Source organism: Microdochium trichocladiopsis, assembly GCF_020744255.1.
Source record: "Microdochium trichocladiopsis strain MPI-CAGE-CH-0230 chromosome Unknown B0I36scaffold_4, whole genome shotgun sequence".
Taxonomy (NCBI): Eukaryota; Fungi; Ascomycota; class Sordariomycetes; order Xylariales; family Microdochiaceae; genus Microdochium; species Microdochium trichocladiopsis.
Genome location: NW_025763547.1, coordinates 3,050,700 through 3,071,997, shown reverse-complemented (window position 1 = coordinate 3,071,997; position 21,298 = coordinate 3,050,700). Strand labels below are relative to the sequence as shown.

At 54.4% G+C, this 21,298-nt stretch overlaps 7 protein-coding genes across 7 annotated transcripts; 5 read left to right on the top strand and 2 right to left on the bottom strand.

Moving 5' to 3' along the window:
* Nucleotides 1-323: 323 nt before the first annotated feature.
* B0I36DRAFT_241098 (major facilitator superfamily domain-containing protein) lies at nucleotides 324-2,073 on the top strand (the record flags this gene model as incomplete). Its single annotated transcript, XM_046149821.1, has 2 exons — nucleotides 324-690; nucleotides 767-2,073. The coding sequence occupies 2 exons, from the start codon at nucleotides 324-326 to the stop codon at nucleotides 2,071-2,073; spliced, it is 1,674 nt and encodes a 557-aa protein (XP_046014371.1).
* A 520-nt stretch (nucleotides 2,074-2,593) lies between these two features.
* Nucleotides 2,594-4,294, bottom strand: B0I36DRAFT_362195 (putative amid-like NADH oxidoreductase; the record flags this gene model as incomplete). Its single annotated transcript, XM_046158613.1, has 7 exons — nucleotides 2,594-2,675; nucleotides 2,738-2,805; nucleotides 2,918-3,338; nucleotides 3,449-3,924; nucleotides 3,992-4,039; nucleotides 4,133-4,177; nucleotides 4,241-4,294. The coding sequence occupies 7 exons, from the start codon at nucleotides 4,292-4,294 to the stop codon at nucleotides 2,594-2,596; spliced, it is 1,194 nt and encodes a 397-aa protein (XP_046014370.1).
* Nucleotides 4,295-6,543: 2,249 nt separating this feature from the next.
* On the top strand, nucleotides 6,544-8,429 carry B0I36DRAFT_287860 (myo-inositol transporter; the record flags this gene model as incomplete). Its single annotated transcript, XM_046151628.1, has 5 exons — nucleotides 6,544-6,721; nucleotides 6,777-7,072; nucleotides 7,176-7,614; nucleotides 7,678-7,868; nucleotides 7,935-8,429. The coding sequence occupies 5 exons, from the start codon at nucleotides 6,544-6,546 to the stop codon at nucleotides 8,427-8,429; spliced, it is 1,599 nt and encodes a 532-aa protein (XP_046014369.1).
* A 460-nt stretch (nucleotides 8,430-8,889) lies between these two features.
* B0I36DRAFT_348581 (Tannase/feruloyl esterase) lies at nucleotides 8,890-10,416 on the top strand (the record flags this gene model as incomplete). The annotated part of the gene is made up of 1 exon (XM_046156706.1): nucleotides 8,890-10,416. The coding sequence occupies one exon, from the start codon at nucleotides 8,890-8,892 to the stop codon at nucleotides 10,414-10,416; it is 1,527 nt and encodes a 508-aa protein (XP_046014368.1).
* Nucleotides 10,417-10,563: 147 nt separating this feature from the next.
* B0I36DRAFT_110300 (uncharacterized protein) lies at nucleotides 10,564-12,696 on the bottom strand. The gene is made up of 7 exons (XM_046147870.1): nucleotides 12,613-12,696; nucleotides 12,238-12,534; nucleotides 11,975-12,185; nucleotides 11,740-11,901; nucleotides 11,654-11,674; nucleotides 11,568-11,588; nucleotides 10,564-11,489 (listed from the first exon to the last, which is right to left on the bottom strand). The coding sequence occupies exons 2-7, from the start codon at nucleotides 12,511-12,513 to the stop codon at nucleotides 10,654-10,656; spliced, it is 1,527 nt and encodes a 508-aa protein (XP_046014367.1). The 5' UTR covers nucleotides 12,514-12,534; nucleotides 12,613-12,696; the 3' UTR covers nucleotides 10,564-10,653.
* Nucleotides 12,697-13,183: 487 nt separating this feature from the next.
* B0I36DRAFT_321640 (uncharacterized protein) lies at nucleotides 13,184-16,535 on the top strand. The gene is made up of 9 exons (XM_046153733.1): nucleotides 13,184-13,300; nucleotides 13,363-13,488; nucleotides 13,553-13,591; nucleotides 13,660-14,553; nucleotides 14,609-14,725; nucleotides 14,783-15,287; nucleotides 15,365-15,533; nucleotides 15,585-15,664; nucleotides 15,755-16,535. Exons 1-9 carry the CDS (start codon nucleotides 13,283-13,285, stop codon nucleotides 16,189-16,191), a joined length of 2,385 nt encoding a protein of 794 aa, XP_046014366.1. The 5' UTR covers nucleotides 13,184-13,282; the 3' UTR covers nucleotides 16,192-16,535.
* A 155-nt stretch (nucleotides 16,536-16,690) lies between these two features.
* On the top strand, nucleotides 16,691-17,545 carry B0I36DRAFT_110233 (uncharacterized protein). Its single transcript, XM_046147869.1, has one exon. The coding sequence runs from the start codon at nucleotides 16,771-16,773 to the stop codon at nucleotides 17,449-17,451; it is 681 nt and encodes a 226-aa protein (XP_046014365.1). The 5' UTR covers nucleotides 16,691-16,770; the 3' UTR covers nucleotides 17,452-17,545.
* Nucleotides 17,546-21,298: the final 3,753 nt, after the last annotated feature.

Sequence of the window (21,298 nt, the reverse complement as noted above, 5' to 3'; positions counted from 1 at the left end):
GCCTCGCGTTTGGGGGATGTCCCAGCGGGATGAGCCTGGCCCAGCCAGGCCACGAGGCTACATTTTCAAACCCCCGAGGATCTACGGGTCCGATATTGCACTCTTTCTGCATATAATGTCCTCTGGCCCTCGGCCATCGTTGGCGTTGGAAGGGACCGTCAATATCAGTATTCTTGTGGTTTGAGCGCAAACAGGTCAAGGCGGGTCTCAGCATCTGCTCTTCATCCGAAATTTTCCTTTTTTCTCCCCTTCTTCACCACGTGCGGTATTCCGCAGCACACACGACCATGGCTTCCCACAATGAAGCTGCCCTCCCGGCCTCCATGGACACCAAAGTAGAGGCACACTCCGATTATTTTGAGGACCACGTTGAAGATAACCTCAAGCCCGACCAGGCTGCGCCATCTAGCAAGGGCCACGTCGAGGGCAACGCTCTCCTATTCAACAAGGACGGCGAGATTCGCAAGATTCCCGTCCCGACTGACGACCCCAACGACCCCCTCAACTTCCGCAAGTGGGAGAAGTACGCCATCGTCTTCGTCTCGTGCTGGTTTAGCATCATGGGCATCAGCATGGCCAGCGGTCTCGGATCCATTCTAGAGACATTCTTTGGCATGTATGCGCCATTGGGCGCTACATCAGACGAAATTGTCATGCTTATTACGGTTCCCACACTTTGCATCGGTCTCGGTATGTCGCGGCCATTTGTTTCCCGCGGGTTTTCTTGGTAGAGATATGCGACTGACTGAGTGTGTCTCCCTCACAGGCAATTTCATCCTCCTTCCCTTCGGACTTGCCTTTGGCCGCCGGCCCGTCTTCCTCGTCGCCATGGTCGTCTTGCTCGCCGCCACCATTTGGGGCGGCGCACAAAACTCCCTCGAACAGCACCTGGGTGCTCGCATCCTGCAGGGTCTGGCCACCGGAGCCTCCGAGTCTCTCCTGCCTCTGATGCTCACCGAGGTCACATTCCTGCATGAGCGTTCTCGAGTCTTTGCCCTCTACTGGACAGTACAGAACGTCGTCAGCTCCTGCCTCAACCTTTCGTCTTCCTATCTGGTGCACGACCTCGGCTGGCGCTGGTACTACTGGGTCTTTGTCATCACTGTGGCCGTCGGTCTTGTCATTGCCTTTTGCTGCGCTTTCGAAACCCAGTTCGACCGGCCCGCCGTCCTTCTCGACGGCCAGATCGTCGTGACCGACGAGTCTGGCGCCACCCGTGTCATCCCCGACTCGGAAGCACAGGAGTACCTCGCTGCGCACCCGGGCCTGACTGGCGCTCCCCTCTCGGCCGCACAGACGCACGTCCTTGGCAGCACGGTGAGCACCCGCAAGTCGTACATTCAGCGCATCAAGCCGTGGTCCACCCCTCAACCCAACCCCGGCCGTGTCATCGTCACCACCTGGGTACAGATGCTCCAGTCTCTTTGCTCCCCAGGTATCATCTTCGCGGTGCTCGCCTCCTCGATCACCCTTGGCGTCAACGTCGGCATGTCCCTCACCTACAACACCGTGCTCATGAACAACTTTGGCTGGGCGCCTCAGGACATCGGCCTGATCGCAGTGGGCGGCGTGGTCGGCAGCTTGTTGGGCATGCTGTACAGCGGCCTCGTCGGGCAGAAGCTCGTCATGTGGCTCGCCAGGCGCAACAAGGGCGTGCACCTTCCCGAGCACGAGCTCCTGACCAACGTCTTCCCCGCCATCGTGGGCTTCGCGACGCTCCTCCTCTATGGTTTCACCGCGACCAACGCGTCCGGCACCGGATCCTGGTGGGGGCCTTACCTGGCATGGACATTCTCCCAGTACTCCTTCACCGCCATCATCATCTCGACCACCACGTTTGCGACGCAGACCGCCATCAAGCACCCCGGCCCTGCGCTCGTGGTCGTCGTCGGCAGCAAGAACATCATCAGCTTTGGCGCCACGTATGGCCTGAACCCCATGCTCCGTGCGTATGGGTACGACTGGGCGTTTGGTGTGCTGGCGGGTATCTATGGTGCTATCTTTGTGCTGGGTATTCCCGTCTACTTCCTGAACCCCAAGTTCCGGGCATGGCAGACAAGCAAGCACGCCTGAGTGTGTTGCATAGAGAGTAGAAATTTCGAAAAGCATAACTTACATTTAGAAATAGAATAGAAGAATCCACCATAAGCCACAGATGATAGTCATTAGAAATTATGTCCTTGCTGGATGCGATGATGATAGTAATGAAATGTTGTGAGCGTCCACGAGCTAATGATTGGTCATGGAGCTCCTCCAAACATCAACGCAAAGCCAAATGCCAAACTCAAAGACTACACTACAATACTGACCTTGGAACTCAATCACCGTGTAGAAGTCCCCGGTCGCATAGCAGGTCTCGAGAACGACACCATCGCAAAAGTACAACTGTCTCAAATATTCAATCTGTGTATGAGAGCGAAGGGCCCAAGCCTTTGCGATTTCCCTGACAAAAAACAGTCGTGATGATGCTGTGTCTCCAGCCATTGACACACTCATAGCTTCACTTGTAGAAGCGATTATACAAATATTGCCATGCAGATTACTTGAATCGCTTAACCCATTTTCAAACATGTCTAAAATCTTTCTAGTCAGGCTACAAGTGATAATCCGCGTCCGACAGAACCCTGACGCCTCTCCTCTCCCAAACGCCGTTGATGCCCATGTCTTGCTTGCCGCTATTGGCATGTTAGCTTATGTTCACGGCTTAGCAGAGCTCTGGGTATGGGCCTTGACTTACTCGTCCTTTGGCTTCATGACGTATTCTGTCTGGTCGGGATACGGATTCCTGAAGATGACATTCTTTGTCTAATAACAAGCGAGAGCCAGTCAGCTTTGCACTCTCCCAAGGCCACAATGCTAATTCCGGATGAAATTGGTCATATCCGGCATTTTCACAAGTCGTTGATATGAGACTCACCAAGCCCAGCGTCAGATGTATACTCGCCGGATCAACGACAATCTCGTCGCGCGGCTCCCGGCCCTCAATCATGGCCAGCACGTTCTTCGCCACGACCGCGGCCTGCGCCGACCCGGGCCGCGCCGCCTTGTGCGCGCCCGTATCCGCAATGTCCCCCACGGCGAACAGGTTCGGGTACTTCTCGTCCTTGAACTGCAGCGTCGGGCGGACCCGGATGAACCCGTTTTGTGGGTTGATCAGGGACTCCTCTGGGGTGGAGGGGTCGAGCAACCCCGCGGTGACAAACTGGTTGTTGGGCGTCTGGCCGACGGCCGGGATGATCAGGTCTGCAGTCAGGACGCGGCCGTCCTGTAGGGTGATGGAGGTCGCGTCGACGGGGAAGCCGTTTGGCGGCATGGCGACGCGGGTGCCTAGGACAGCCCTGGTAGAAGCGAAAAACAAAATTACATCGGTTAGCACCTTCCACAACATGTTCCAAATCTCGAGTTCCTTTTTGAGTGAACGGGAAGGGGGGGATGTTTGCAGACTCACTTGACGCCAAGCTCCTCGAAGCGGCTCTTGATCAGCCCGTCCAGCGCCTCATGGTATAGCGGCATGAGCTTGTTGCGCGAGTGGACCAGCGTGACCTCCTTGTCCGGGTACAGCTCCTTGAGGTCCGTGGCCATCTGCACGCCCACGGCGCCGCCGCCGACGAGGATAACGGACCTGGCAGCAGCCACGCGGCCCTGGTACGCCTGGAAGTACTTGACGGACAGGGGCTTCTCGTCGTCCTGCATCGTCCCGGGCGCCTGGAGCTTCGTGCCCGTCGCGACGACTAGGTAGTCAAAGGGGATCTCGGTGGATCCTTGCCATGGCCGGTCGAGCACCAGGTGGTCTGGGCGGAGGCTGACGGCTTTCGCCTTGATTACTGCGTGGTGCGCGGCGCTGGCTTCGGGGGAGCCGGCAAAAGCGGCGGAGTAGGGGATGAAGGCTTTGTGTTCGTGGTTGGGGAGGAGGGCGAAGCGCGGCTGTGAGGGTCGTGTGTCAGTGGTATGAGAGACTAGAGTGTCAGGCTCGCTCGTGGAAGTTACTTACAAAGGCGAACAGGTGGTGGAAATGGCTGTGAGGCTCGACCAGAAGCAACTAGAGGAAGCAAAGTCAGTCGGCAGTCCCTGCACGCGAGAAAGCGAAGGCCACTTGAAATTGGGTATAACGAAGAGGACGATTCATGCTTACCCTGTGTGTTGCTGGCAGAGACGCTACCAGCTCTTTTGTCACCGCCTGGAGAAATATCAGCGAGCTGGGCTTGGATCACTGGTCATAGCTGCAGGCAACAAGACTTACCAGCCCGACGTACGAGCCGCCGACAACAACAACGTTCCGTAAAGCGCTAGCCATGATGTCCGTGAGCAATTCAAATATCGCCGCGGCTGTGTGAACTCAACCGAGACTTGGGCCTGCTTTGAAAGAGTCGTGTTGAGGAAAGAGAAGAAAGACTGGGTGGCATCCCCGACTAATGAACGTGGCGGCGGCCAGGCACCTCATATTCCAGCTCGGAGCCGGCCCAAGGGTCTTCTTTTCCCCGCGCCGGTGCCGGCCCCTCGTTTTAGTTTCGCCGAGCGTTGGGGTTTCGTCTCCGCACCCCGCACTCCGCACCGACCAGCACTGCCCCGAGCCGAGCCCACCAACCGCCAGATGCCCTCTAGTAAGCTCGGCTCGGCACAGGATTTTAGCACACCTCGAGGAGCCAGCCGTGCAGCTCGAAAAGGCATAGAGACATACCTGGCGACTACTCTTGTCCACTGATCAGGCGGAGGTATTGGCCAGGGCCAGGAAAACTTCTTAGGCGCGTGTCTTCGTGGCTGGAGAAAAGTGTGTCCAGTGGTCGCCATGTACAATCAAGCATCGCCACACAGTGCAGACGCGCGAGGCCAAAACGGTCAAGTATCCCAGAGCAGGAAACCAGCAGGCATGGGTGGTGGGCGACTTCGAAATAGTCCAGTATATAGTCAGTTGATCTCGTCATTCTTGTGCAAATTTGAGGATCCTTGTCTCGGATCGTCATGTCACTCGCCCTTCTGAATTTCGTCTGAGACATCTTAGTATAGCAACGCATCCCCAAGGTGAACACAGGTGATCTTTGACATTTCAGGTCACGATACCGTGGTGTTGGTGGCGGTGGTAATGGATATGATCGCTCATAAGGCATCGAACTGATGACACAAGCAGCATGATCTGGTAGGGGGCAGCGTGATCAGATTGCCCGTGTGTCAAAACCCCTCTTCGTACCCAATATGCCTCGAGATCCGTCGAAGCAGTATACCTTCCCTACTAGGAATGCATGGGTAAATCGATAGGCTGGCATGCAAGCAGTGGGGCCTCTGAACGCTTGGCGAACTACGCCTCAACGGCCACCTCGGCTGGGGATGCCTGCAATTCCCATAGCTTGGCGCCTTCGCAAGTGCTTGCTTGGTGCAGACACAACAGCAAGGGCTAGACTGAAAAGTCTCGGTAGTTCTCGCGGACCACTGCACGGTTAAATCCGCGAGACATCGCGGTTTCATGATCATCCCTGGGCAGGGAGCATGTGCTCTCACACTCGACCCCAGATTGAGGCGCTGACGAAGCACAGATCGGCTTTGTCTTAGACAGCGCATAGCAGCGATGACAACATCGAAATCCTAGCCAGTCAAAAGTTCCGCGCAAGACGCACGATACGAGTCTTCATCATGCCTGTGCGCTCATATCCAACCGGTAAAACGTGGTTATCAAAGACGACTTCGTGAGCACATCAGCTTTGTCATTGAGGAATCTAAGCAGATCTCTTCAAGTTCAAGGTCGTGAGGCATCGCCCTTACCTGCAGACGAACGGACGTGATATATCAACCGAGTCTCACTAGCTCTCTGGCTTGTGCTATTTCATGATCGCGAGGAAGCTGTATCTTTTCCCGTGCATGGGGCGAAAGAGGGACCCGCAACGGAGTTTTGCGATGGACACTTCGCGGAAGAATTTTGCGACAATTACGTATAACTATCACAAATCAGTCATTGTAGGAGTAAGGAGAGACATGTGCGCGGCAAGCACGGTCCTCAATGCAATCCCAACACGATGTTACGAATGCCTCCATGGAGGACTTTTCGCCTCGCGCGTTTGCTTATCCACAGCTGTAATGTCTTACGATCCAGCTTCCATCCACATTTGGAAGTCACGATGCACTCCAACCGGAGAGAACGATCCTTTCTGGTGGGCGCTCTTTGCAGATCACAGACAATCTTGGAAAGTAAGGGAGAGCTAGTGGTGACTGCGATAGTGTTACGTTCACCACTCACTTGATCACTCGGCCTCAAAGAGCACATCAGGAGACCTAAACTCACCTACTATACCCATTTGATCAACCATACCAAACCAGAGGGAGTCTCATCGAGAAATTTGCGACGGATCATCTCCGCAATTCCGTGTGTCCAAAGGTCGAACCCGGGAGCTATAAAGCTCTCCAGTATGCATGCGAAATTGGAAGAACTCGTTGGCATTACCACCGACAGACCTATGCCAGTGCTTTCTCCTTCTCTCATTTGGACCTTCCAACTGAGCTCTCGAACCTCGAAGTACTCACAACAAGTCGAAAACTTCCTGCTGAAGTTGCGATATGGCCTCATCTTGCGGAGATATACCTCGCCTGAATATCCACCTGTCCGCGAAGCATCCTCTGGAACCAACCAGACGTGCCTCAGATATCAGTCTCCACGATGCAATTGAGCAGACAAAGACGTCCAAGCTCATCTGGTATATCACTGCTGCGGCAGCGGTAGGAGGCTTCTTCTATGGTAAGCAGCCCACTGCAGAGTCCGTCTAACCAATACGCTGACGCGCAAATATAAGGCTACGACACCGGGTTCATGTCAACAACTCTTGTCAACATCGGAGCGGATCTTGGGCACTCGCTGAGCCCATCTGAGACCCAGATCATCACGTCCATGGCCTCGCTTGGTGCACTGGCCGGCGCATTCGCAGCAGGCCTGACCGCCGACAAACTAGGCCGCAAGTTTCCCATTTATACAGGAAGCATTGTATTCGTTGTGGCTAGCGTAATTGAAGCGACTGCATTCTCCATCCCGCAGATGGCGGCCGGACGTTTCGTTAGCGGCTTCGGTTCGGGGGCTACCGTCATGGTTATTGTAGGTTTCCCGCACCCTCTCTTCCATATCATCTTTTCGGCACAACAGCCCACACCTCTCGTTAATATTACAAGGACATGGACTGACTTGAGAATCCCCATAGCCAATGTATCTGGGTGAACTCGCTCCTGCGAAACACCGAGGCCGCATGATCGCACTCTATAATGTCGCCACCACAGTCGGCCAGATCGCCGCATACGGCCTGGGTGGCGGTATGAGTACAGTGCCCAATGGCTGGCGCTGGGTTGCCGCGATTGGCAGTGTCTCCGCGATACTGCTGTGCTGCTTGCTGCCAATCTGCCCTGAGACGCCCCACCAGCTGATCTCGTGCGGTCGTCTGGGCGACGCGACTTTACTTATTGGGCGGATGTACCCTGAGGCAAGCATCGAGCAGATTCAAGCCCGCGCGGAGCATATCAGCGTTGTTGTTGAGGACGCCAAGAAGGCTTTGCAAGGCCGGTCCCTTTTCTGGCAGGCCAAGCAACTGGTCTGTGTAGGATCTAATCTGAGGCCATTACTGACGACATGTTCTATAATGGCTAGTTAGTGCTTCATTTCTTAGTCACTTGTCTAAGTCCCCTGGCGCATAGGCTGACTTCACGCAGGCTGTCAAATTGGAGGATTCTCCAGCCTCATGGCGTATTCCTCTGTGATCTTCTCTCTGGTCGGATTCAGCAACCCAGCCTTGATTCCGATCATCCTGTCTGCGGCCAACTTTCTCTTCACGTTATTCGGAGCTTCGGTGGTAGACAGATGGGGCCGCCGGAAAATCCTCATTGTCACATATATGGGCATGGTAGGTCGGACCTACATGTGGCAAACGCGGGACCACCAAGACTCACGCAGCTAATGGAAAGCACAGATTATTGGTCTTAGTGCCGCCGCCGTATCATTCCAGTTCATCCCAGTGTCCGCTGACCTGACACCTCAACTGAACACAGTGGACTGGGCAGGCTACATGTGCCTCGCCAGCATCGTGTTCTATCTCTCCTTTTTTGCCCTAGGCCCATCAACAATCGGGTGGTGTGGGACAGAACTGATGCCGCTCGAGGTCCGCGCCTTGGGAACCATGGTCAACATCGCGACTGGCTGGGTGTTCTCGTTCATATTGACTTCCAACTTCCTGTCAATGATGAGCAAGCTGACTCCGAGTGGTACTTTCTGCTTCTATGCGGCAGCCTGTGGGCTCGGATGGGTTTTCATTGTGTTCTGCTACCCAGAGGTCACAGCCCTCCCGCTAGAGGATGTGAGACAAGTCTTCCGCTCAGGGTTTGGGGTTGAGCGCGCGAACCAGCTGCAGAAGGAGATGCGGGCACGTCACAAAGCCGAGAAGCTTGAGACACCGTCACTCGACTGATGGAAGGCGGAGTGGTCGGGTTACAATCGCGGGGTGGCATGGTCTGATGTGCAACTCATGTATGCTCATCCCCACGTCCCGCATGACCGTTCGAGGCATATTTGCCCCATTCGTACCCAGAAACAGGCGCGGAGTTTACTCCGCTTCATATAATAACATGCTCAATCCTGCTCGTCAGCCCTTTGCAGGATTTGATCGCTGCGCAGTCTCGATCTGCCTCTCCCCTCATTCTATAGTCTATAGTTACCAATAATATGTATGTCCGACAGAGTGCATATGGAAGCTGACAGCTAAAGCACATCAGCAAACGGAGGAACCCGTTCCGGACGAGCCAGGGTCTGGCCACGATGCTGTGCAGTATGTGTGCTATTGCGCAAGTCGGAGATGTTATAATAACTTAGAACATCTCTTCCGGGACTTGTGCCTCTTTTCCGCCCACCTTTGATTCACGGCTGACAAAATGCTTTCGAAAAACGTTGGGCTGGTTGGATTCACGTTGGCTCGAGTGAGTTTGGCCGCTCCGCAAGCTACCAAATGTGCCTCATTATCACTCGACGGCACTCCGCCTGGCACTTCATTGATCAACATCACTTCGACTGAAAGATACCATGTGACAGTCGAAAACACATTGTTCAACAGCACGGGCACCGTCTCAGACATCAGCTTCTGTGATGTCCAGCTGTACCTGACGCACGGTGATGCTGGCGACGAGGTCCGCATCGCTGTGTGGCTGCCCCTCGAGGGCTGGAACGGCCGCTTCATGGGCACGGGCGGAGGCGGCTTCAATGCCGGGCTCTTTGATCCAGCCCTGGCCGACGGTATTCAGGGCGGCTTCGCGGCTGCTGCAACCGACGCAGGCGTTGGCCTCGCCAACGACCCAGGGCCATGGGCCGACTCGAAGCAGCTGGTCACCAACTTTGTGCACCTGAGCGTGCACGAGATGACGATTGTGGGCAAGGCGTTAACGGCCAAATTCTACGACCAGAAGCCGGCTTACAGCTACTGGCACGGCTGCAGCCAAGGCGGGCGTCAGGGCTACGTGGAAGCCGTGCAGTATCCCAACGACTACGACGGCATCTCAGCCCATGCGCCTGCCATCAATTGGGATCGCCTCATGCCGGGATTCCTGTGGCCCTATTTGAAGAATCTAGAGACTCCTCTCCCCGCCTGCAAGTTTATTGCCATGACTGCTGCCTCCATCTCGGCGTGCGATCTCTTAGACGGAGGTGCGGATGGACTCATTGGTCACCCGCCAGACTGCAAGTTTGATGCGCAGACACTAGTCGGCACAGAGGTACAAGACTGTGTCAGCGACAAGCGCATAACCAAAGAGGAAGCCAAAGCCTGGAACAGTATTCTCCTGGGGCCGCAGACGCCAGACGGCAAGAGATTCTGGTACGGAATGGAACCGGGAACGGATTTGTCCTTTGTTGTTCCAGCACCTTTCCAACCTGCCGAAAGCTGGTTGCAGGACTTCATCATGGACGACCCAGAATTCAACTCTTCCAGCCTTACCTATAAGACGTACCTGAGCGCGTTTGCCACGTCTGTAGCCAAGTTTGGCAAGACCTGGGGGTCGACCGACGCCGACCTGTCCCCTTTCCAAAGGCGCGGCGGCAAGCTACTCACCTTCCACGGCTGGGCGGACCAGTCCATTCCTGCCAAAAGCACAATCGAGTACTGGGAGCGCGTGCGCCAGGCGTTCAGACCAGGGGGCACCTCTGTTCCGCCCGGAGGAAGCAACGTCGACGATTTCTATCGCTTGTTCATGGCGCCCGGGGTCGGGCACTGCGCAAATTTTGGCTATGGGCCTGGTCCTCTGTATCTTGTCGACGCGCTAGTCCAGTGGGTAGAGCATGGGAAGGCGCCGGAGACCCTGTTCGCGGCTGGGTTTGGGCAAACTCGGAACCTGTGTCTTCATCCGCGAAAATCAAAGTACAAGGGCAGGGGTAAGGTCGAAGACGCCAGTAGCTGGACGTGTGTTTAGCTTGCGGACTGTTCGGGCCAACTCTCGCGCGTAGGATTCGTCTGTCAGACACTCTCATCACCACCAAGCAATTTCATATGATTCTTGATGAGCCCCCAGTGCGTTCGCCAGAGCTCTAGGACCAGTAACGTGGACTTTCAAACTGACGAAGGTGGAACGAATTCAATTTGAGGCATGCTGTTCTCGAATTATAAGCTAACTCGGGCGATTGTCATCTATTCTCTATTGAATTTGGTTTCAGCAGAAACTCCTAGACTGGGTGAACGCAACGATCTTCAAACTGTCCGAACGCTTTTGCTCAAAGTCTTCCGGATTTGCGGCGAGTTGTTCCTCGATACGCCATCCAGCGGCGTTTACTGTGACCAGAACCTTCAAGACAATCTTGAGCGTCCCCTCCTCCACCAACTGTACCAGGGTTCGCATCAGCGCGTTTCTGTGAGCGTGGCGGCTGTGTACATTGTGGCAGTCATTGGCGCGGTCGATCAGTACCCGAACTGTGGTTCCCTTGTCGAAGGTATCTAGGATTGCCTCCAGGAGGGTTTTGGCCTCATCCACAAGGTCGCTGGGGACCCCAGTCGCGCGCAGCAGCGCTTTATCCCGGACAGACTGGTACCGGCTGATGCTCAACTGCAGCTTGGCCCAAAGTCTCTCATCTCTCCGAATGGATTTGTTCTTTGAGACGAGCTGGTATGCAAGGCGCGACACAACATCGTTGAATGTCTCGTCCTTGCCCGTGTTGCCAAAGAGATAGTGGACAGCAACGTCAGGGCCCGCTGAGAGCGTGGCAAAGTAGTTTAGTACGGCTGGTGTCACCCAGCAGTGCAATGCCGAGAGCACGTGGTTGTGTGTAGCAAACACGAGTATCTGCGAATGTGAACTTGTTTGCCATTGCAGAAATTCGGCGTGGTTCTCGACCGCGTCGAGACTAACCGTCGGCATGTGCCGAAGTTCGTGGTCGAGTTCGCTCCTCACGGTCGCGATTTCGTCAAGCGCTTGCTGCGCCGAGGTTACCGGCGCGTTCAGGGCGACGCGGATGTGCTCAAGCTTAGACAAGTCTTTCTCCTCCTGTAAGGCTGTATCGTGCATCGAAACGCGATTTAGTTGCTGGAAGGTGTGCCGGCTTATGCCTGTAAGATATTTGATAAACTGACCTTGGATTGACATCTTCAGCTCTAACAAGTTAGGCAACGACAATCAGCAAGCTTTCCCGAATGATTTCTCGGTCGAAGTTTCTCACCGTTGATTTCATTTTGTTTTCCTGTGCCGCGAGCAAAGTTAGTAAGTGTCAACCTTTTCTTTTTCAAATCGTCAGCAAATACGCACTCTCCGCGAGGACTTTCATGGCGTCCATAGTCCGACTCATTTGATGGACTCTCTTGTTGAGCAATTCTTCACAGAGAAGCCTCACGTTGGTCACAGCCTGTTCTACGTGGGCCGCTGCCTCATCTACAGAGCTGGGCCGTTTGAGCGAGGCAAACCAACGAGCTGTTGAAAGAGATATAGAAGTCAGATTTCTATCCTCCAATCGTTCATTTGAAGGACTAGGCGGGGTACTTACATAACTTTCCTCGGGCATAAAACCTCGTGGATGTGATGCAGAACTCGGAAAATCGATGGTACGCCTCGACAAGTTGAGATCGGAGATCGTGGTCGAGTTCATGGTCACCATCGTAGATATCTTGATACATGCGTATGCCCGGCAGACGCCTCTGGATGATCAGAAGCGTGCTCACAATCTTTTCCTCGATGCCAAAGCGGTTTCTAACGATCTGGTCTCATAATTAGTCATTATCAGACGAATGTGGCATTGTGGTATCTCACCAGGAAAAAGAAAGACAGCGTGCCTAAGACTATGCCAACATAGGGGACGCCTGCGTCTTTGAGGGAATCGACCAAAGGAGCCATGCTGTGAAAGAGATCTTGCGCAGACATAGCGAAGGTGTTGACCTTCGATTGAACGCCATTCGGACTGCGCCGGTCATCAAAGGACTTTTTGGTAGTCAACGTATCCCTCCAGAAATCTTCAAAGGCTTCCTGGGTATCGACTTGCAGCGTGGCCTTTTCTTCTGCTGTAAACTGGCTAGACTTTTTAATCATCTGCCGAAGGTCTGCTTGAGCCTTGACAGAGCCTTGTAGCTTAGTCCTACAACTATCTTTCAGTGTCTGGAGTGGTCACTTTGCGAGCAGGGTACTTACAAGTCGGCGGTCCGAAGAGGCTTTGCATGGCCCTCGAGCACATCCTTGCCAGTAACTTCTCCAGGCCCGTCCGCCATGCTGTGGTGTTCGTTTGCCGCGTAGAGAAAATGGGCGTGTCGCCGTCTGACATCTGCTCCATGGGAGCCCCCCTCAATTCCTTAAGTGTCCAACGCTCCAGGCAGAACAGCGTCCTCTTTGGACCCCAAATTATGCACCGGAGGCTGAGCACGGCCGGGCACATGAACACGGCAGGCTGTGGCTTATCGCTGCACATCTTAGTGGTTGGTTACAGGGGGCTCATGCGGGAGGGAGTGACCAACGGCCTGCTCACAAGGTTGAATGTGGCCGGATGTTGCATTGTGCGCCCAACATGTCCAATCAAGACCGAAACCCCTCCCGAGACCCTGGCCTAGAGCAGCGGCAAAGGTACCCGGCCGCCAACAATGGCGATATGTGTGCCACCCCCCCAGCACGCCATAGCCACTGTGGGATTTCAATAACTATTTTCGGCCTGTCCGGGCTCCATGTCAGACCACCCGAGACTCAATTCCTTGTGTATATCATACGTGGCGCCCCTTTACTCAGAACTGCTTTCATTTGCTGAAATTGTCACTTGCAGCTCGTCTCAAAGATAACTTGAACGCTGTTGAACCACGTTGAGTTTCAAAACATGTCAGAGACAGTCGAGGTCAGTCTTTGTCATCCAGCCGAACTGCTAGCTAGATTCTAAAAGCCACTCCCAATCAGCAGGGATTGCGAGACCAACTCGCACTTTTTGAAAAGAGGTGCGCCGATCTCGAAGCAAAGTTCGCTCTCTTGTCTCTCGCAAAAGCCACAGACGGTGGGAAGCCTGACGAGAAGCTCAATGATGCCAAGGTAGTTCATTGCCATTCACATCCTTATTAAGGTATCTCTGAAGTGAGGCTTATCCCTTTGGCAGGCGTCAACAGTGGCTGGTGAGACTTCTCCAGCAGTCGAGGTCAGCTCCCTACATCCGATTTTTGCCAGAAGCGTCGGCCATGAGAATTTCCTGACATTTCCCCCCAGCCACCACTACCGCGAGTCAAGATAGTCACGAGTATGCGGGATGAAGATGGCGAGGCCATTGAAAAGACTACCGAGCCCAAGAAGAAAGACAACAGTGCCGAGGCACTAGGCTTCATTTTGAAGAAATTCGTCGGCAGCAAGTTCTCCGAAGGCGGCGGCGACGAATCGGAGATCAATATTGTGAATCCCCACCTCTGGAACCTCTTGAAATCTCAGCTAGGGTGGTACCCGTACCATGTCTTCAGGGGCTCGGCTGTCACTCTGGTTTCCCCTTTCGAGCATATAGTCCACCAATGGGACTCACTCTGGGAAGAAGCGAACCGTGACGGTTCCACAGACGATGACAAACAGGCTCGGGAGGATCTGAAATCGCTCCTTGAGATCATTTCTGGAGGAAAGTCTGGCGACAGCATGCTGGATAAGTACTTTCAGAACCGCAAGACATACAACGAGAACGAGGAGAAGACCGTGCAGTTCGAGGATCTCTGGACCGTGTTCCCGCCCGGCACTCTCGTCTACGGTCGTCCTTTCCAGAACCAGGATCAGATCTTCGTCGTCAAGGACAGTTATGATAGTTGGCCCATAAAACGGAATGGCGAGTATCTGCACTTCTCGCTTCAGGCATGGTCCTACGACTGGAAGGATGACTCGTTCGCGCGCAAGTGTTTCAACCTGAAGATCCAGCCTTTTGAGGGATACCGCCCCTTGACGTCGCTTGAGTACTTTCCCTTCGACCTTCATCCGGCAAAGGACAAGATTCGGGAGGAGCTTATTGCCCGTGGCAAGAAATTCCGCGACTTCTGCACGGCCAGAGAAGGATCTCGGATGTTCGAGTACCACGGTCATGCAATCACGGAGAAGAAGGGCTTCTCCGGTATGAGCCAAGACGACGATGTATGTGCCCGCAACTCGGCCCTTTAAAATGTGCTTCAACACTGACCCAGCGTAGATTGATAGCATGTCCGACGTCATCGTGCGACAAGCTATGATGATAGGCATGGATCCCGTCCAGTATGTCAGACTGCGAAGACCTCACGCGATATCAAGAGTCTTGAACTCCATCACTGTAAGTGCCTTGTCATTCTCTAGAGGTGGCAATGCCTGCTGAAAGCGTTTTACTCAGGTGAATGGTCGCGTCATGGTCGACTACGCCTCCTACTTCCAGTACGGGTCCACCAACGGCCGCAATGGCGACCTCGAGATGGGCTACGAACAGACGTCATGCACCTGCTCTGACTGCAAGAGCAACGAGGAGCTCGCTCAAAGGTACAGGACTAGATTCGACGAGGAGAAACAGAGCAGCGCCTCAATCTGGGAGGATGAGCAGTACCTGATGTGTCCTCCCCGGGTGCTGGGCTATATCTTGCAAGAGAAGCAGTGGGCGCAGCTCGGAGTCCAGTCACTGCAACCCATTACTGTTGGCGGTGAGCAGGACACCTGGAAGTCCCGGCTCAAGCTTGCAGACGAGAACACGAAACACGTCCTCTTCGATCTGGTCCGCAGCCACAAATCGAACTCTAATCACGGCGGGAGTGCGACCCAGAATCGTCTTTCTGACAAGGTGCAAGGCCTTGAGGTTGATGACATTGTGCCGGGCAAAGGGAAAGGCCTTGTGATTCTTCTCTACGGTGAGTGCAAATTGTTCTGTAGGAATACAGGCGGAGGCCGAAGATTTAGCAAGTCGTGGACGCTCACAAAAGTGCAGGACCGCCGGGAGTGGGCAAGACGTCCACGGCCGAGACGATCGCGATGGCCAGCGGCAAACCACTGTTCTCTGTCAGTGTCGCTGATGTGGGCACGCAAGCCAAGCATGTCGAGGCCAACTTGTCCAAGATATTCTCGCTCGCCACAATCTGGCAAGCGATTTTGCTCATGTTAGTGTCAACCTTGCTTTTGAGATACTTTCATGCTCACAGCGACTATAGCGACGAGGCCGACGTCTTCCTGGAAAGTCGTGGCCGTGGTGGCATGGTACAATCGACCGAAAAGAACGCATTGGTCTCAGGTACGTATCTATTGCGGCTCGTTCTCATGCAAGGTCCACTTTGGCCACACGCGGCCGGTTCGCTTCAAAGGTTGACAATTGATTGTTTAGTGTTCCTTCGTGTCCTGGAGTATTACCAGGGCATCATGTTTCTCACTACCAATCAGATCGCCGATTTCGACATTGCCATTCCGTCCCGCATCCACTTCGCCATCAAGTACGAGAGCCTGAACCATGCGCAAATGGAGGCCATCTTCAAGGGCTTCCTTACCAAGCTGAATGAGCACAACCTCATTGAGGACTACGACGACATCCTCGAGTGGCTAAAGGAGGATGTCTACTCTGAAGGCTTCGACGGACGCCAGCTCCGCAACGTCGTGACAACAGCACTGTCTCTAGCGCGGGCAGATGACCAGAAGGGAAAAGGCAACGGCAAGCTCACCAAGTCCCACATGAAGAAGGCGTTCAGCAACGTGAAGCAGTTCAAACGAGACTTCAGCACACAGATGCAACGATACAAGGACAGCCAGCTAAAAATGATCAAGTAGGCAGACAGTCAATTGCCCAGAGTTTCCGTTCCGGACCTTCCCAGTGGCGGAGTGGGCATTGCTACTAGGCTTTGATTCGTGGCTCGGCACTTTGCCTGCTTCTTACTTCCGGCTGCGAGGCGACTGAGACAAGGCGATTGATCTAGGGCTGTTTTACAACCACTTGTTAGTGTGTATGGAAGTCACAGACAAATCGGAACCACAATTAAACAGTGATATGGAAAGCGTCTTCCGGCCGTGCTTAGTCCTGCTTAGGCACTACTTTATCTTAATTAGGTCCCCCTTAGGTCACGGTTATCGCGAGGTGCTACTATTTATAATGATACATACGTCAGGTCCCAAATTGCTGCTCCCTCATTGGCCGACTTCATGTCTTACATACCGCCTTGGCAGTGGCCGTCAGACGCACTGGAATTGACCAGGGGACCGACGCGGTGCGTTGAGGCCTCCTGCAAACTCATCGCTTTGTCAGAGTCCTGCTTAATCCCCATTCCTTCCTTGGTTCTCCACCCATCTCTCAGTCTATCACGGATCGATTGAAGCCGAGGACGAAGCAATTCTGCTCAGCTATCTCGCAACATGACAGGCATAGTTCACCATGAAGTCTCGGCCCAGGGGTCGAACAACATGCCAACATCGGTAGTGCGGGACGGCGCCCCGGGAGCTCGCAGCAGCCGACAGCACTTGAACACGCCTGAGAGAAGGACTCCCCGACAGGTCGCCAGCAGTATCCTCAGTTTTGGCATGATGCACCTCCTCGGCATGACCGCCAACATTATCGGCCTGGTGACGAACAAGTCCTTCGAGAGCTACCTCGCCTTTCTCATATACTTGGCTGCAAGCCTGTTTCATGGCATCTTCGGCATGCTTACGATATACTGGCTTGCGCAATTATCGCGGAGCATGGCTGCAAAAGTACATGCCGGCCTCGTGGGTGCGTCGGTATTTCTCGTTGTAGCTCTGGTAGTTGGGGTGAATCTCAGGTTCCCATTGGTCTGGTTCTGTTTCCCATTCGTCTGGTTCTTTCCCCCGTTCTGGGCGTGCTTCGTCCTCGAAGTCTGGCTTGGATTAGGAACAAGAGCTAAAGACATGCTCGTAGACATAATACTAAAGACGGCAGGGTTGAGCGGAACGGTAATAGGTACCGACGGGCGGGGGACCTACGTTGGTTTGGCTGATGGGAGCGAAGATGATGTTCGGCTCCAGCAATATGACCGGGATACCATCTCTGTGGCTAGCACGACAGACTCACCTTGGTAGCAGACCGCGCCTTGGATCAGATCACAACGCTGCCTGCGAAGCCGTGTGATCACTGATACGGTACGGCCACATCCAGCATCGGACAAGGTCCGCAGAGAGATCCCCACATCGCAAAGCAATATCTGGAGACAAGTGTCTAGTGGTACTATCCCTTCCTCTGCGCGCCGAGGCTGATGGCGATGGCGATGCTATTGACGGCAATGGCAGCGACTGAGGCGGAGGAGGCGCCCGCAGCAGAGCACCCACGACCATGAGCAGGGCCAGACAGGCGAAGGCGACGAAGAGCGACTCCGGATCGCTCCGGCAGTCCGCAAGATGAGGTTCTTGAGCTGTTTGACCGAGGCGGCGTAGATGTTGTGCGGCGTGGGGTCATGCGCGGCTAGTGAGTGCAGCCGGGGCACAGACCGCAGGAATGGGTACCAGACCTTGCCCACGATGACGTGGAACATCATGCTGGCAGAGGCAGAAAACACAAGTCATCAGCGGGTTCAGAGCGAGAGAAAGAGAAGGGGACCGGACAGGGCCGCCCACCACGGAGACGCGTGATCGAGGGTTTCGCAGGTTCCTGAGCGGCAGCTGCAGCAGGGGGGAGAGCTAGGACTTCGCAACCCTGGAATGAGAAGACTCTCGACTTCCTGGAAGATCAAGACATGCGCAGGGTCATGGTCACTCCGGGCTGGGCCCTGGCCAGTTTCCAAGCCAGCCGGCTCCATAATTGCTGGTATCTTGCCTCAGCAAAGGCAAGCGGCGCGCGGTTGATCAGGGTGCCAGTGATGTTTGAAATGTTGGAATGTACAAGCGAGCGATCTCGTGCGCGACGACCAGGAGCCGGCATGGAGCCAAGTGGTAGAACAGGGCCACACGCCTGTGCTTGGTAATACCGGCTCAGCTTCGAGCACACACGGTGAATCTCAAAACCATTACGATTGGGACGGCTTCAGCAGCGAAAGCAGGAAGGAGGGAGCGAACCAAGAGTCACTCATGTGTCTCAGTTGTACGCAGTCCATGCTATGTGGACTGTGATACGGCGCCGTCGTGATTGTGGCAATCGAGCGGTGTGCGCCGCGCTGCAACGCCTCCCGACTTGCCCTGCCGTGATGTGGAAGCACCAAATTAAGATGTGTCTTTGTGTGGTCCAGCCATGAAAATCATGCCGCGTGGGACGGCCAAGAGCGGTTGTGACTGACAATTCATCCTCTCGCACCTCATGAACTCGCAACTGTCCGTCTACGATTCCCCGCTGATGCTCGACCCTCGCGGTCGACTTAGATTTGGCTCATTCGCGCTGTTCCGACATGCTCGCCCGTATCTGTCGTTGACGCTGACCAATGAAATGAATGGCGTTGCTATTCATCGAGTTGTCTGCATCCAGCATATCAATTCACTTTGATGCCCCAGGCGTGGGTGTAGTCGATCATGATATCTGCCGTCTTTTCCCCTGATAGCAGATTTCTGCAGCGGCTCCCTGGCCGCAGGACCCCTGACTCCACCCACCCTTTGGTGGCTCTCCCTTGTCTCTATTATCACTCTACGTCTATCACTCGCATATCCCATCTGCATCATCGCCGATGTGCTTTCGAGCAGCCGCTACGTGAAGGTGATGCGCTGTATATTCACCGGTGTACCCAGCTGTGCCGTGGCGCCTGGCCCACGCCACGCCAAGATCTCAATCAGTTCACATGCCTGTTCTGCTCCCACAACTTGCGACGTTACCTCTGCTTTTCTTTCTCACCTTCTCTCCCTGCGGGACCCAGTATCTAGGTACTCCTCGTCGTATTTGCTTTCCCAACACGAGAGGCACACGGCTCATAGTAGTCGAGTCTTCACCATAAATGTAAATCCAAATCGGCTAGCTCTCTCAGGCTCGGTGCCGGAGCATTTCCGCAAACGCGAGGGTGCCGCTGAGTAGGTGGCTGGTATGGGCACTCAGTGTATCGAAATAAAAGCTCGTAGGGTCTTCTATGTAGCGGCGCTATGAGAATGTCGGAAAGGTTCCGAGATAGGAAGCTCGAGATGGGGCTCAGGACGTTGTACTTGCGGCTGTATCGCCTAGGTAGGATGCCAACGTCCTTGGAGGAACAATACTACTAAACGAGATACGGCCGTCGTACATCTGAAGGGGTAAACGGCAGCGGCGACTGCCTGCTCAACAACAACAACGCCCCCATTCTCATTATTCCTCTGCTCCTGTCGATTCAGCCAAGCCAGCGCACGGCTGGCTCCACCAAGGCTGTCGTTATGTGCCATAGCCGCTGCCCTCTCCGCCTCGACGCCAATCACGCTCTTGACGCCAAGCCCGCACGCGACGATGCGCGTTGAGGGGCGCAGGTGCACCTCCAGGGCAGAGCTCTTATGCTTATCCTTAACCTCTTCGCCCCCTTCAGTCGTAGCATTTACAGGGACGAGTAGACTATGGTAGACACACACCCTGTTGTTCTCCACTGTGAAACCCATCAACCCGGCAGTCAACGCGGCCAAGGCTGTGATGGGGATCTCGAGCAGTGGGAATATTTGCGCATGCTGAAATCTTTGTGCATGCGCGGGGCTCAGGTGTGAAGCCCTGTTGTCTTTTCCCACCCTTTCGTCAGTCGGAAAACCAGCTCACGTCATAGCTGCCACGAAGCAGAAGGTCATCCGCACGAGAGAGCAGAAAAACCCTCCTGGGAGGTCCAACGTACGGATCTGCCTTGTACTACAGCTTTCTGGGAGCTGGGGCAAATTCGGGCATGTATTCCAAAGACACATTGCCTGACGAGGAAAACGACAGAATAAGGAGGCTAGGCATAGTACGTCAGAGCCCTCTTCAATCAGCCTACGCCCCGACTACTAAGTCGAGGGTTCATTAGTCCTTCCGATCAATGTTGATCAATCTCGATCAATCTCCAGTGATCGTTACAAATCTTCAAAGCATGAGCGATGCACGTCTCGCTGCTGGAACTATCCTTTCCTCTTCGAGATCACTGTTTCCGATACCCCGCGATTCCTGAAGGCTTCCTCCATCCACCTTCATGCTGGTCACTCAATCGTCCTCGAGTTCCACGCCATCATGCCTGCCACTTATGGTTCCACAAGCACTGCCCCTGTCTTAAGATGCGGGCCGGGCTCGCCGGGGTACAAGGGGCTACTGCACGAACATCGGGAGGCTTTGTGCACCATCCAATCCGAGTCGACCACCAGTTCGGCTGCTCCCCCGACCTGACCAGGACAGTCATAGGGCCCCTGACCTCCAGCCAACCCAGTTCTTCTGCACGGCCGGATCATTCCCCGAACACATTTGTCTTGCCCATTGCGCCTTGGTGATTCCTGGCGCCCCTCAATTAGACGCCCAGAACCTTGCAGAGACAGATGATCTCGTCTTTCCCTATCTCCAATTGCCCAGTCTATCTGGCCTATCAAATGGGGAATGGCCATTAAAGCCCCTGATGTCATAATGTCGTACGTTTTAAAAGTGTGCTCTCCGTCTAACGTCCCTGGCTACTTCTATGGTTCCGTTCTGTTTATGTGCGTCAGCCTGAATTTGGTCCAAGTCCGGGGCTGGATCGACGATAGGCATCCAGGGTCTTTCGGCATCGGGAAAATCCGAGGATTAAAAGAATGCCAAAAACTGAAACATACAATTCACATGTACACACAGGGTAATTGGGAAGCAACAGGAGCGGGAGCGGTTTTGAGGCTGAAGACTCCATGTTTGCTAAGAGATAGCCTCTAAAGACACAAATCACTTTTCTTTCCTTTTCGTGCAGGTCTCGGCCCTTCCATAGACGTCCGAGGATGGCGATGTGGCGTGTACTCCCCATTCTCCCGTGCGCATCTGCACTACGTATACTCCCCTTCCGCAACAGGCAAA